The sequence below is a fragment of the Chinchilla lanigera genome, unplaced genomic scaffold (genome assembly GCF_000276665.1).
Source record: "Chinchilla lanigera isolate Chin_1 unplaced genomic scaffold, ChiLan1.0 scaffold00009, whole genome shotgun sequence".
NCBI lineage: Eukaryota > Metazoa > Chordata > Mammalia > Rodentia > Chinchillidae > Chinchilla > Chinchilla lanigera.
In genome coordinates, this window is record NW_004955410.1 from 15671664 (window position 1) to 15685548 (window position 13885).

Genomic DNA, 13885 nt, shown 5'->3' on the forward strand with positions numbered 1-13885 from the left:
CTGGTTACATCTGGAGTATCGGGTTTTTCCAGAGTGGGACCATGAGGACAGGGCGCCATCATTTTCCTAGTCAGCTTCCTCCTTTCTGTCCTCCTTCCTTCTTCCCACATCTAACCTCAGGATGCTCCCCTCCCGAGCAAGCTCTCTTTGAAATCCCCCAAGCACTTCTCCTCAACTTCCCTCCCACCCCATCCCTGCTTTCACTCCTATCCCTGGTGCTCTCTCCCCTCCCTTTAGAGGCAGGCAGCTGCAGGAACACCCCAGGTCCCGCCCAGTGGGAGGAGCCTGGGGGGTGGCTCTGCTGGCCAGGAAGCTGCGTCATCAGAGGCAACAGCAGGGAACCAGGAATAGGAACCTCATGAGCAGAGCTGAGAAATGGATATGGTGGTCCGGATGATCCCGTTAAGATGCACTGCTCATGTTTCCTACAGGAAGGCTAAAAAATCTCAGGACTGCCTGTAATGCGGCAAATGAAAGAGCAGGGAAGTTATGCCTGTCTGGATGTAGTTAATCATCTATGCAAAGTACTCAGCATTCAGGCAAAATTGTCACCTCTAAGTCTGATTTAGTCACCAAAGATATGTTAGCTGCAAATTTGGAGGTAAGACCTACCACTGAAAATATGAATCTTGTGAATTCTGCTCAAGAAGCATTTAAATATATAGTATGTCCCTGACACACTGAAAGCTAAGAAATACGTAGAAGGCATGGTACCGACTCTTGAGGATGTTAATCTCTCTAAGTGATCTAACAATCACAGATGTCCAATGAGTGCTCTACTCTGGACACACTATGGGTTAAAATGCCTGGTAATAGAGAGACCGCAGATGGACACACTTCAGGAGTCCTGAAACACAAATCTCTCTGGGAAACTGCTACTAGAGACCACAACACTTGGGAAATGTCCAATTGTAGTGGAAACTGGATTTGTGCGTTTTCCAATTCAAGTAAAATGAACACACACCAATTTAATTTTAATTTCAAACTTGGGGCTGGGGATTTAGCTCAGTGGCACAGTGCCTGCCTGGCAAGCACAAGGCCGTGAGTTCGATTCCTGGTACCGGGAAAAAAAAAACAACAAAAAACTGGATTATTTCTACACAGAGATGAGGGTCTAGTGTGGAAATTTCAGAAAACTCCACTGACTTCTTTCTCCTTTTTCATCTCTTGAAACAAATTCTTCATTTCCTGGCTCATGTTGAGCTGTCTTACATTGACAAGGTTAATCAAAATCAAAATGATAATGAAACATGTATCAGGCACCAAAAGTGAGCCTGGCATTGCATAGAATTCTGGCCCTGCTTTCCGTACAGTGAGATGTTTAACACAGTGACTTCATGAACAGTTTACTTTCCATTTTTACCTGGAAATATTCTCTGCTTTTATCAAGTATGAAGATTTAAGTTCAGGATTTGGATTTCTCTACCATATACACATAATTTTGTTTAATATCCTAACCCTAGAACTAGAAGAAATTTGGGGTACAGGGTCAAATACTATGATAGCAATGAAGAGATTGTTAGGTTTACCTGTGTGGTGGGCAGAGTAATGGCCCACAACATGTCCTCACCCTAATTCTTAGAAGCTGTGAATAGGAGTGTACTTTTCTTACATGACAAAAAAGATTTCACCGATGTGATTAAAGATCTTTTAGGAAGGAAATTCCACTAGATTTTTTGGGCCAAATATCATCATCTTACTCCTTAAAACATAAAACAGAATCATAGTTAGAGAGATCTGAAGTCACCGGGCTTTTAAAAATGGAGGAAGGAGCCATGAGCCAAGACATGCAGGCAACCCTCAGAAGCTCCACAAGATAAAGGGATCTCTCTCCCCTACAGCCTCCAGCAGGAATGCGGCCCTACTGACACCTTGATTTTAGCCTGGTGAAACTCATTTTAGACCTTTAGCTTCCAGAGGTATAGGGTAACACACTTGTGTTCTTTAAAGCCAGTATCTGTGTTAATTGCTATAGCAGCAATAGCTAACTAATACAATCCTGGACTATTTTACTGGGGGCATTCAGTTAAATGTGATAAGCTCTACAACAGGCACATAACTAATCCACATAATTCTATCTATGGTGATTTTATTCTTTTCATAACTGCTACAGGGATAGACTGATCCTGTAACAAAAACCTGAGGTTTGGTAAATAACTTACAATCACGATGTCAATGGAAGTTTTATTTAAATAAAATAACCACTGGATACTGATGAAGGCTGGGCTAAATTAATATAACTTGGTGTCCTATGTAAACATATTAGTATTGCATGCTTCAATTAAAAGGAATTTTAAAAATGGTCAGTATTCTAATGCTATATATATTGCTTCTTTTTTGATACTATGTTCTAAGAGAAGATACATGTTTCTTTCTACCAATGCTATTTAATGACACAAAAGAAAGAATTAATAACACATATATACATTTAGGCACAAGAGTTTCCTATGATGCACAATACTTTGTTATGCAATGATCCTCAACATAATGGATCTGACTTATTAACATAACATTCCAGATGCTTGCCAAAAGCCTTATATGGCAACTATGAAAAAACTCAAAATTGTTTAATTTACTACTTTCATTACAGGCGGTGTTTTTAATAACAATTTGCCAAGGAGGAGAACTTGCTTTATTAATCATAACTTGCTAAACAATCACTGACATAAAAAGTAATGCTAGAGCACAAAAGCAATATCCACCTAATTAAACAAAAAACAGGCTTTACTCTAAAGCCTGCAATTAGCACTGTTTATGGAGCTATAAAACAAGAGATAAAAGTGGTGGTATTTTTTGTCTTTAAAAAAAAAAAGAAACGAAGCTAGGTTTTAATGGTTTATTTGAGGAGTAGTGTACTTGGTTTTCAATGATGAAAAATCTCAAAGTCCTTAAACTTCATTCATTCAGTGCAGTAGTAGGTCAACACTGTTTCCATTTTATTGAACCTCTTACACAGGAGGGTTAACAATCTCTCTAAGCAAAGTTCTTAAATATAAGTTTAGTTTTCACTGAGGTATGTCTACCAAAATTCACATGTGCCCTTAGGTGTAAAACCTTTCAAGGAAAACAGTATTGCATGTTACCGTTCTGTGTGAGTTTTGTGGAACACAGAAAAGACGTTATCCAGAAAGACTCCTTTGTGGTCTTCATGGCTTGATTATTATTCCCAAGGAAAATGCCCTTGGAGAAGGGAAGTTTGAGGTAGCGGGTAGTATCCTGAAGATTTGTGTTTTCTTCACACTGTTCAAAAATATTCAAAAAACAAAAGAGAAGGAAAAGAGAACTTATAAGAATTAGTCAGCATAACTTCCATTTCTAGTGTTTATGAAGTGGGAGACATTCTAAAAAGCATTATAAATGGAATTTGGGTTTTAAGTAAAATGCAACAAAAACGTATACAAAGAATTAAGCTTGGATTTGGGACTTAGATTGATGTGAATTTAAATCTTAGCTCTGTCACTGACAATATGTGTGACCAACAGGTATCAAGTAATTTAATCACCCAGGGCTCTGGCTGTCCATCTCTAACATTCATTGTCTTGTCAGAAGAACTAGATTACACAAAGTCTTTAACATAGTCCTTGACACTGGAAATGCTGAAGAAATCACATTTGTAATGACCACAGGATTTTTTTAAATGCTTAGATATTTTCTAATAGCTCCTCTAATGCAGCTGTTAAACTTTTCTCACTTTGAAAACTGGCAATTAAAGAAACAGTATTTCAGGTAATCTAACACACTCACTGCGTGAGGGAAATCACTAATTCACAGAAAATGTTAGCTAATAAATGTAACAGGAAATATAGGTTAGAAAACAAAATGTCTAATCCCTACTATAATTATTTCTTTAGTCAAGTATTATCCTTTACTGCTCAAATCAGTGGGAGAATTGCTGATAAGAAGCTGTATGTTCATAGCATGCCAATGTGTCAATGCACAGATAACTTCCTACTGTCAAGAGGACAATGTAACTGCATCTGGGGAATCAGATTGTCATCACACCAATGCAAGCAAGGCAAAGACACACATCTGCATCTCAGGAAGCACAGGGATAGAAACACGCCATCCTATAGGAAAGTAATGAGACAAATCGGAACATGGCACATTCTACAGGATTAGTGGTCTCGTCCATTCAAGTCAGAGTTGTCAAAAAAGGGATTGTTCTTGACTAATCAACACTTAAGAGGCAGACAGCTTGATATAACACATAGTTTTGGCTTTGGACAAACCTGATGATCTGTCCAAATTTCTGTTTTTAATCTGTAAACTGACTCCGCTCTCGGTAAGAAGTTAGTAAACCTCAACCACTGTTAATTTCCTACAACTTTGTCTGTAACTCTGTTTTGTTTATATGGTTGTTATGCTATTTTGTAAATGAATGTCTGTGTGCTAATATGTTTTCTTTTATTTCTTAAAAGAAAAAAAAAAAGAAAAAAAAAGAAGTCAGTAAACTGGATAGTAGTGGAAACATTAGTTAAAGCCATCAGGCAAGAGAAAAAAATAAAAGAGGAATATAAAGAAAAGGAAGAAGTCAAATTACATTTTGTGTAGATGACATGATCCTCTGTATAGAAGATCCAGAAAATTCTTCCAAAGACTTATAGAATGAGTAACCAAATTAAGTGTGGCAGCAGACAGAAAACCAACATACAAAAGTCAACAGCCTTTCTCTACACCAATAATGAACTCATTGAGAAAGAAGTTAGGAAAACAATACTATTCAAAACAGCATCCAGAAAAATTAAGTAATTAAGAACTAACCTGACTAAGCAAGTGAAAGATCTACAATGAAACTCTGAAAGGAGATCAAAGAGGACATCAGAAAATGGAAAGATATCCCCTGTTCTTGGTTTGGCAAAATGAATAGTTTCCAAAACTGATGTACAGAGTTAATTGGCCATATTTCCGATAACTGATGTCTGTGAGGAACAAACTACCAATAGTGTTCCTCACAGAATTAGAAAAAACAGTTCTAAAATTCATGTGGAACCAGAAGAGACTTAGAATAGCAAAAGCAATCCTGGGTAATAAGAACAAAGCAGGAGGCATCTCAATCCCAGATTTGAAGTTATACTACAAAGCTACAGTGACAAAAACAGCATGATAGTCACATAAAACTAGATATATGTTGATCAGTGGAACACAACAGAGTCTGCAGAAACAACCCCAGGAACATACAGCTATTTGATCTTTGACAAATGGGTATAAAACATACACTGGAGGAAAGACAGCCTCTTTAATAAATGGTGCAGGGAAAACTGGATATCCATATGCCTAAGTCTAGACCCATACATCTTACCAGATACTGAACTAAAATAAAAATGGACCAAAGATCTAAATGTCAATACAGAAACATTTAATCTGCTGGAAGATAAACTAGGCACAATCCTTTAAGACACAGGCATAGGGAAGGACTTTCTCAATAGAAGCCCAATGACACAATAAATAGTATCAAAAATGAACAAGTGGGAACATATCAAGTTAAAAAGCTTCTGTACAGCAAAGAAAACAACCAACAGAGTCAAAAGAAAAGCTACAAAACAGGGAAAAAAATTTGCCAGCTAGTCTTCAGAGGACTAATACCCAGATTTTATATATAAATATATAAATATATTTATATAGTTAGACCTCTCCCAAATAAAAGACCCAATGAAAAAATAGGCAACTGAAATGAAGAGACACTCCTCGGAAGATGTACAAACAGCCAATAAACACATGAAAAAGGTTCAGTATTGCTGCCTTCTAGAGAAAGGTAAATTAAAACAATACTGAGATTCCATCTTACTCCAGAAAGAATGGCTACTGTCAAAAAACCAAACAACAAATGCTGCCAAGGCTGAGGAGAAAAAGGAACCATCCTACATTGTGGGTGGGAATGTAAACTACTACAACCACCAGGAAATCAGTATGGATGGAGTTTCCTCAGGAAACAAACTAAAAATTCCATTTGACACAGCTCTTCCCCTTTTAGGTACCTTTCTAAAAGAGTTAAAGAGGTCATATTACAGTGACACATGCAGACCCATGTTTTTAGCAGCACAATTCATAATAGCTAAATCTTGGAGTGGGCTATATTTCCAGTAATAGATGACTAGATACAGAAAACATGGTATTTATACACAGTGCAATACTACACTACTATAAAGAAGGATCAACTTGAGATGTCTGTAGGGAAATGGATATACCGTGAGACCATAATGTTAAGTGAAATAAGTCAGACACACAAGCTTTAATAATGCACAGTTTCTCTTATAGGAGAATCTCTAAATATAAATACAGAGTAATACAAAAGATATGGGATAGGAAGTAGGGAGCAGACCTTTTTCAAACGGGAAGTGGAGCAGGGATGGAAGGCGGTTGTGGGGGAAGGGGAAGGGGATAAAAAATATAATTGAGGTGTGTTATATCCATGCACTGGTGCCCCACAAAGGATGCAAACACTGTGTAGTACAAATAGATCCCAATACAAAATAAAAGCTCAAAACAAATAAAACCAACATAACTCACACAGAAAGAATTTAGTAACTGGCAAAACCACTGACTGCAAAAACAGCAGAGTAAAAGTAAATACATGTTCTATTTTAAAAAGAAGAACATCTAGAAGGATATACACTCGGAGACTACCCGTTAACATCCTCTGGATACTAAGGGCAGTGTTTTTATTTTACTTTGGTTTATCTGTATGCTGGTTTTGTATGCACAACAGTGATCTTAACATTTTGAGAAAAACAATATAACAGATACAGAACTAGCATTACTTAGCTTATTAGGAGTAATTTTAAAACTCATATGAACTATATTTCTTCACTTTGTTAAAATATCTTCAATGCTAGTGACCTGGTAAAAAGAGTTTAATCATCAAATTCTTTGGTACTGAATACTATTTTGTATGATCCACAAGGGTTATTTTCATTTTGATTACGTCTCTAAGAAAGACCCCTCTTGTGATCAGAGAAACAGAATCAGAACATTACAAGATGTTCTAGCTAGCAGAGCTGCTCCACAGCAGGAATACCAAGAGAAACAAACAGCGGCCATCATTTTCTTCCAGTGGTAGAACTCTAAATGCTTTCTTTTATTACTTTGAGATTTCATACAGATAGAAGATGGCGTAAAATGTACATGTATGGTTTCACTACAAGGCAAACACTTGAAATGCTTTCTGTAGAAAATACGCTTAGGCAAAGTAATGTTCTAGAATCCCAGACCACTGTTCCCTCCCCTTGGTCATACCCCTGGTATCAAGTCCTAAGTCAGAGCAAGTCACAGCACCCTAAATTCATCCTGCCTCCTCACTGGCGCTGGTCTGTGGGGTGAGGAACAGGCTCTGGTCTCCCATCCACAGCCTCACGTATTCTCCATACATCTAACTACCACTTCCTATCGTGACTGAAGTCTCATGCCAAACCCAGCCCAAATACTCTGCCCAGCTATTTCCAGGCCTCCTTCCCACAAGCTAGAGCCTGCCCTAGTCTGGTATGCTCCATCTGTTCACAGAAATCCTGGTCCTATAGATATATCTCTTTTGCTCCCCCTTCTCTCAACTAATTGGCTCTTGGGTTTGTCTGCAAGACTCTTGGAATTCCTGCTTCATACACTCATCTAGCTCAATCGGTTGTCACGGCACTGACCACCTGTGACCACAAATGTGATAGCTGGTGTCATGTCCTTAGGGGGCGCTGTGAACAGTACACCCAGCTGCCTTCTCCCGGGCCAGCCATTGTGGTCAGTTCTGTTCCACCAACCCTGGTTCCTTTCACTTCTCCTCCATGCCAGGAAAGCTAAGAATCAGCATCTGAGGCTGGGACATGAAAAGTTGATAGGTTCTTGCAGTTCAACTCTATCACCACCACTTAAGTACAACACAATAATTAACATGAACAGCACTGCATAAAAAAGTTACTTCAACACTTCCCACCAAGAACTCTGGCGTGTGTGTGTGTGGGTATGTGCGTGGTAAGGGTAAGGAGAAAGAATTTCTGCAGATTAATTCAGTAAATACAAGCATGTAACAACTCCTCTTTGGGGAAATTTTAATCCATTTTTGAAATATTTAAGCAACTGCACAGAAATACATCATCTTTTACTGTTCTTTGAGGTTTGGGGCACATAAAATAAACACTGGAAATTTTAAAGCAATCCTGCCAGGTTCCATTCATGAGAGCACTTTGTATGATACTGCTTTGATAGGTCAGAATTTGTGCAAGGCGCTGGTGAACACTTCGAGCGTATTCTCTCTTCACAGCAAGCCTAGGAGGCAGGACACTGTACTGGAAGCACCTGTGTGATTTCCCCAATGTTATACTATTAGAATCAGTGCCAGGATTTGAACCAAAGTTTGTATTCACAGCCAGTGTGGAATAGAGCCTCTTCTCCACTGTTTTAACGGAGATTCTGAGTTCTGCTCTAATGAATTTAAAATTAACCAAGTCACAGATCAAATAGGGAATTCTAGGTAAGGCTAAGAAAGAACAAACAATGCTCACTTTCCCAAAAAGGGTGTATGTATGGGAGACACCCTGAAAGAGGGCTCCAGGTGGTATGTGGAATGGAAATAGTATCGAAAGAAACAGGGCTATATCTTGTACAGTGAAATGTAGTCTATGTTCTGAAAACACACAGGGAACAAGAGGCACCATATGACCCAGATGGATCATGTGCGTCCTGAGAAACATCTGTGCAACCACTGGCTGGGTTTTGGCAACGGGAAATTTTTTCTTCCATCAAGCCCAGAATGTGCACGGGCCAGGCAATATGCATGTGAGAATACAAAGACACCGTCCCTGTTTGAGAACTTGGGCTCTGTGGGAAACACGACATACAATGTGCTACCGGTGTGGTGGATGGGTGATGGTGGATGGGTAAGGGAAGAATTAACTGAGCTGTTCTTTTTCGGAGAAACAAGACCTTTTGAGGCTGCTACTAGTCTGGGGGCACAAACCTGTCCTGTCATAAAGGATAGTTCGCGTTTGCTTTGCTAGGTCAGAATTTGTGCAAGTCATCTTAAAACGAAATGGAGTTAATTTATTACAAATTTGACAGCAGGAGATGATAACCAACTATTTTACCATACTTGTGTTTTAAACTAGATCTGACCCTCCATGAAGGCTCCTTTACACTCTCATGAGAGTATTAAAATGTAGACTTTGTGGTAGCAGAGAAGTCTTCATCTATGAGATTATGTAGCTCATTCATAGTCTTTTTTTTCTTGGAACTAAAATCTATTGGTAGAGGCCAGGCATGGTTGTGTACACTTATAATTTCAGGACTCAGAAGGCTGAGGCAGGAGGACTGACATGAGTTTGAGGCCACCTTGGGTTACAGAGTGAGTTCAAAGCCAGTTTTGACTACATAGTGAGACCCTGTCTCAAAAAATAAACAAACACATAAAGGAACATCTGCTGGTGCAGCAACAACTGGTGCATTATGTAGCAGCCTACTGCTTGGCCACTATCTTAGATATGTGAAAGAGAACTAAAGTGGTCAGCCGTAAAGAGTAGTCCAGAAAAGTAATATCTATAATTATGCAAGATATGTAATTAAGAGCTCCACATCTATAATTTATTCCAAAAAAAAAAAAAACCAGCACAGAATTCATGGTATATTAATCAAATAAGGGGCCTGTAATTTGTGGGAAATAGAGAATTAAATTTTAAAAAAATACAGTATGCCAGAAAATCCAGTTGGAACTCTAAAATATCTGTTAATGAAAACCAGATTAGAAACAGTTTTTGGTGGCAAAATATCTTCCTTTGTAGACATTTCTGATAACACTAGTCATTCTAAATATTATTGTGTGTTTTGAATTCTTACTATTAGCTAGTCCTTCAATTCAGGATAAAAATGTGACAAGGAAATGACATGGTTGCTATCCCTGAGGGCATTCCGTGTCTGATCTGACCACCACACTCTTACACTGACACTAAAGACAAAACTGTGTAAAGACCATTGGAGAGGCAGGCACAGCGGCGCAGACTTGTAATCCCAGCACTCGGGAGACTGAGGCAGGAGTATCGCTGTGAGTTCAAGGCTAGCCCGAGCTACATAGTGAGTTCATGGTCAGCCTGGACTACAGAGTGAGACTGTGCCTCAAAAAAAGAAAAAAAGAAAGACCACTGGCTTCCAGCTCTGCTGGGAAGGAAGGCTTTTCGTGAAAAGGGCCTTTTTTTTTTTTTTGGTACCAGAAATCGAACTCAGGATTTTGGGCTTGCCAGGCAGGCGCTTGCACCACTAAGCTACATTCCCGGCCCCAGAAGGGCTTTTTGATCTTAATCACTGAGAATAAAGAAGTCACCAAGCAGACAAGGGAGGAAGAGTCGAGAAAGGGAAGGCACAATACATGGAACGGTACTGAGGGGACGAGTGTGTGCGTGAGATCACTGGCCCATGACAATTAAATCTAATGTGGGATCCCGGAACAGCATCAGTGGAAAACTTTGTGGAATCCAGACTAATTTTGTGCTAGCAGTATTTCACCAAGATTCATCTGGTTTTGAGAAATGTGCTATAGTTTTATGTAAGAGGTTAGCATAAGGAGACTTGGTTGAGGAGTACATAGAAAAACTTCACCTTGTCAATAAGTCTAAAATATCTTCAAATAACTTTTAAAATAAAAGTGCAGGCATAGTTGAACAGCTACACGGACTTTAGCAAGGTGGGGACATGAGATCTGCAACATAATAAGCCTTCCAACTACTCTAGGTTTCTCTGTTTTAACCTGTTAAGCAAGGAACCTCCAGGTGACTCTGACATTCAGCTCTGGGTTCACGTCTGGTGTCAGTTCTTTGGATTATCACATCAAGGAGGTGGCGGAGCAGTCTGTGGCAGCAGTGCATGGAGATGAGGTTAAAAGGCTCAGTCTTGGACCTGCTGAGTCTGAAGCGCTTCTGGGAGAACCAACTGAAGACGTTCAGTGGGCTGGCAAAAGTTTTACACTCAAAACACATATCTAGGGTTAGCAGTCCCGAGACGCGGCAAGTCCACCCACTGAAGTGAGGACAGCGTCTAGCGGGTAGGAGACACAAGTGGCGGCTGAGATTTAAATCCATGGAAACACCAAAACATAAAAGTGCACACAAAGACAGACAAGTCCTCAGCGAGGAGGAAAAGTGGAATTCAGGAGACAGTTGTTAGGAAGACGACAGAAGGCAGGGTTTTCATGAAGGGTGAGTAACAGCATCGTGTTACCTGGGTTTTGATGCAGACGGGCTGGCGTGATGGGAGGAGATGAGGGAGGATGGTGGCTATTTTAATAAAAATGTTTTTAAGAAAAATGCTGAAGCATGTTATAATCTTTGAGTGCATGGTGCCCCTGTAGAGGAAATAGCAATAGGTGCCAAAGAAAATGGTTCACTGCAGGTCTGGCGGGTGGGGTGCCGGGTGGGTGGAGGGCGGAGGAGCAGAGTCCCCACAGCCAGGCGGGAGGAAGGTCCTGGGCAGTGCAGCAGGCAGAAGAGTGAGCCTCAGGGAGAAGTCTTGACTTCACCCTGAGACAGGAAGCAGGAAGAAAGGGAAGGATGCAGATAAGCCTGCAGGTGACAGGGGAGAGAGCACAGGAAGCTAAGGAAGTTCCCGTCTGATGGCTTCCGTTTTCTCGGCTAAGGAGATGGGACGTGTGGGCTAAGGAGGTCATCAGATCTTTTCTCCTGCTCCTGTGGGGACTACAGAGGAGCTGCTTAGTCAGCACGCAGCGTGGGTGCTGCTGTTTCTATACCCGCTGGGCTGCTGCTAACCTACAACAACTCTAACTTCCTCTAGTGATGCCCAGCTGACGAGGGCGGGTACAGGACGGGGCGCATGGGAGGCAATGTCGACAGGTTGCTGCAGGACCTTTTTTTCAGTTCCCATGCAGGCACAGCAGAGCTAAGCATCAAGAGGTACCCTAAATGAGAAAGCGAAGAAATGAAGTCAGGAGGGGTCCACTGGAGGAGAGTAAGACTGAAAAATAGGTATAGTTAGAAAACTGGAAGGTTGAAAGACCAGTAAGGATATTGGGGGTTTAGGGATTTTGACCTGGAGCCTGCCCATCCACCTACCCAGGTAACCCATCCACCCATTCGTGTAACCACTCAGGGACCAGGTCTTTACTTGACATCCACGTCAGGTGGAGATGAAGCAAGCTCCAACAAGTAGCCTCAGGAAAGCAAAATGCAAGTGAAGGTGACTGGAATCAAAATGGCCAAGAAATGAGAGGGCAAGAAACAGGATGGGTCTACCAGAAGGGTGAGACATTGAGCCAGTGGCTGGGCTGACTGCAGAAGTGACCCGCCACCCGCTGTCTGCCACCCCGTCCCCATCTGTTCCTCACTGGCCCTGCGCACACAGGGTGTGAAGAGAGTAAGCAGGCCAGCAGAAAGCTGCAGGGCTGTATGGAACGAGCCCTGCGGAGGGTAGGCGCAGGCTTCCCACCAGGGTCGGGAACTGCTGGGCGCTGGGGCATCGGGAGACGGCTGGCCTCTGAACACTGGACCTGAGGCTTCAGAAGACAAGCACACTATACAGGAGGCCCTCTCGGCAGAGGGGAGCAGTTTTCACTTAAGGCAGGGCATTTGAGGAGGATGACACCGTGTGCACTAGCAGGTACGGAAGAGGATGTCAGGGTGTCACATAAACACAGCCCTAAGTCTTCGGATACTAAGGTATCTTGTCTCTTTTTTTTCTGGTTAGCTTCTGTGGTCATCTGGATATACTTTTATGCTAAACTTCCTGGGTTATTACTCTTTAAAAAAGTTTTGCAGGTGTTTTTCAGTTTCTCTCACAGTGTGTAATGAAGTAAGGGTTAAGTGAACAATTCTTCTACCCCCAATCCTGGGGTGAGGGGTATATTTCTGACTTGTCTAAAATTTACTGACCATGTTTACAGGGTAATCTCTCAGAGTTGCTGGAGCATCACGTACAGTAAGTGTTATGGCTGTGTCTAGATGTCCCCCGAAAGCCTCATGTGGTCACATGTGGAGCTTTTCACCAGTGGCTGGATACAGGGTGTGTAATGCTAGGATTAAGTGTGTGATGCTAGGATTAAGGGTGTGTAATTACTAAATTAGTCCACTTATTATTTGACATAGTTCTGGGTGCAGATAAGGGGAGGGCCCACCCTGGGTGTGAGTGTTACCTGCTTTAAGTGCAGAGAGCCTAGAGGGAATATAAAGAACAGAAAGAGGGCTGTAGTGGTTGCTTGCTCCTTCTTTGTTACTTTGTTGCTTTGCTGCCTTCTGCCTGCCATGAACTATTTTTCCTCTGTGGTGCCCCTCTGCCATGCCACTCTGCCTTGGAGCCAGCCAACTATGAACTGAAACCTTTAAACTGTGGGCTACAATAAACCTTTCCTCCTTAAACTTTGGGTGTTGGGTATTTTGTCTCAGTAAGGAGAAAGTAACCAAGGCAGTAAGCTTGACAGCGAATACATCAGTCTATTGACAGTTTCAGACTCCCACTGCCTTTCAGTTTTACCTATGAGTATAAACATACAGTAGGAAGAGGCTACTCTGAACTTCAGGGTAAGTGGACAGCAATAATTTCCAAGGAGCCTGAGAGGTCCACTGCACAGCCAGAATCCAGTGAAAAGTGGCAGTGCTGGACTACGATGGAGCAGCTGCAACAAGAAATGGCATAAGAAACTGAAAACCTGTAGGAACAAAACACATGGGCCACAAAGGTTTATGGACAAACTTTTAGGTAGCAAAGGTAACAAACTAACCTGCAACAGACTCGTGCAATCTAGGCCGTCACACTAAATTGACTCTGTCCACCTAGGAAACAGTATCATCCTCTATTGGGCTGACTTCTTACCTAGCCTATTTCCTGTCCAGATGATCTGGATTAAGAACCCAACAAACCCCTCAACTAAGCAAAACCCTAGCTTAGCTGAGTTGGGCCACGTTAGCCA

The 13885-nt window shown here is 41.3% G+C and overlaps 1 protein-coding gene across 1 annotated transcript in view; it reads right to left on the reverse strand.

Annotated features, from left to right (window-relative positions):
• Positions 1-13885, reverse strand: part of Dock4 (dedicator of cytokinesis 4) — a gene marked incomplete in the record, with an annotated part of 287342 nt that overhangs the window by 123623 nt on the left and 149834 nt on the right. The window contains 1 exon segment of the mRNA XM_013510564.1: positions 3084-3240. Within this exon segment, the coding sequence (XP_013366018.1) occupies positions 3084-3240 (157 nt within the window).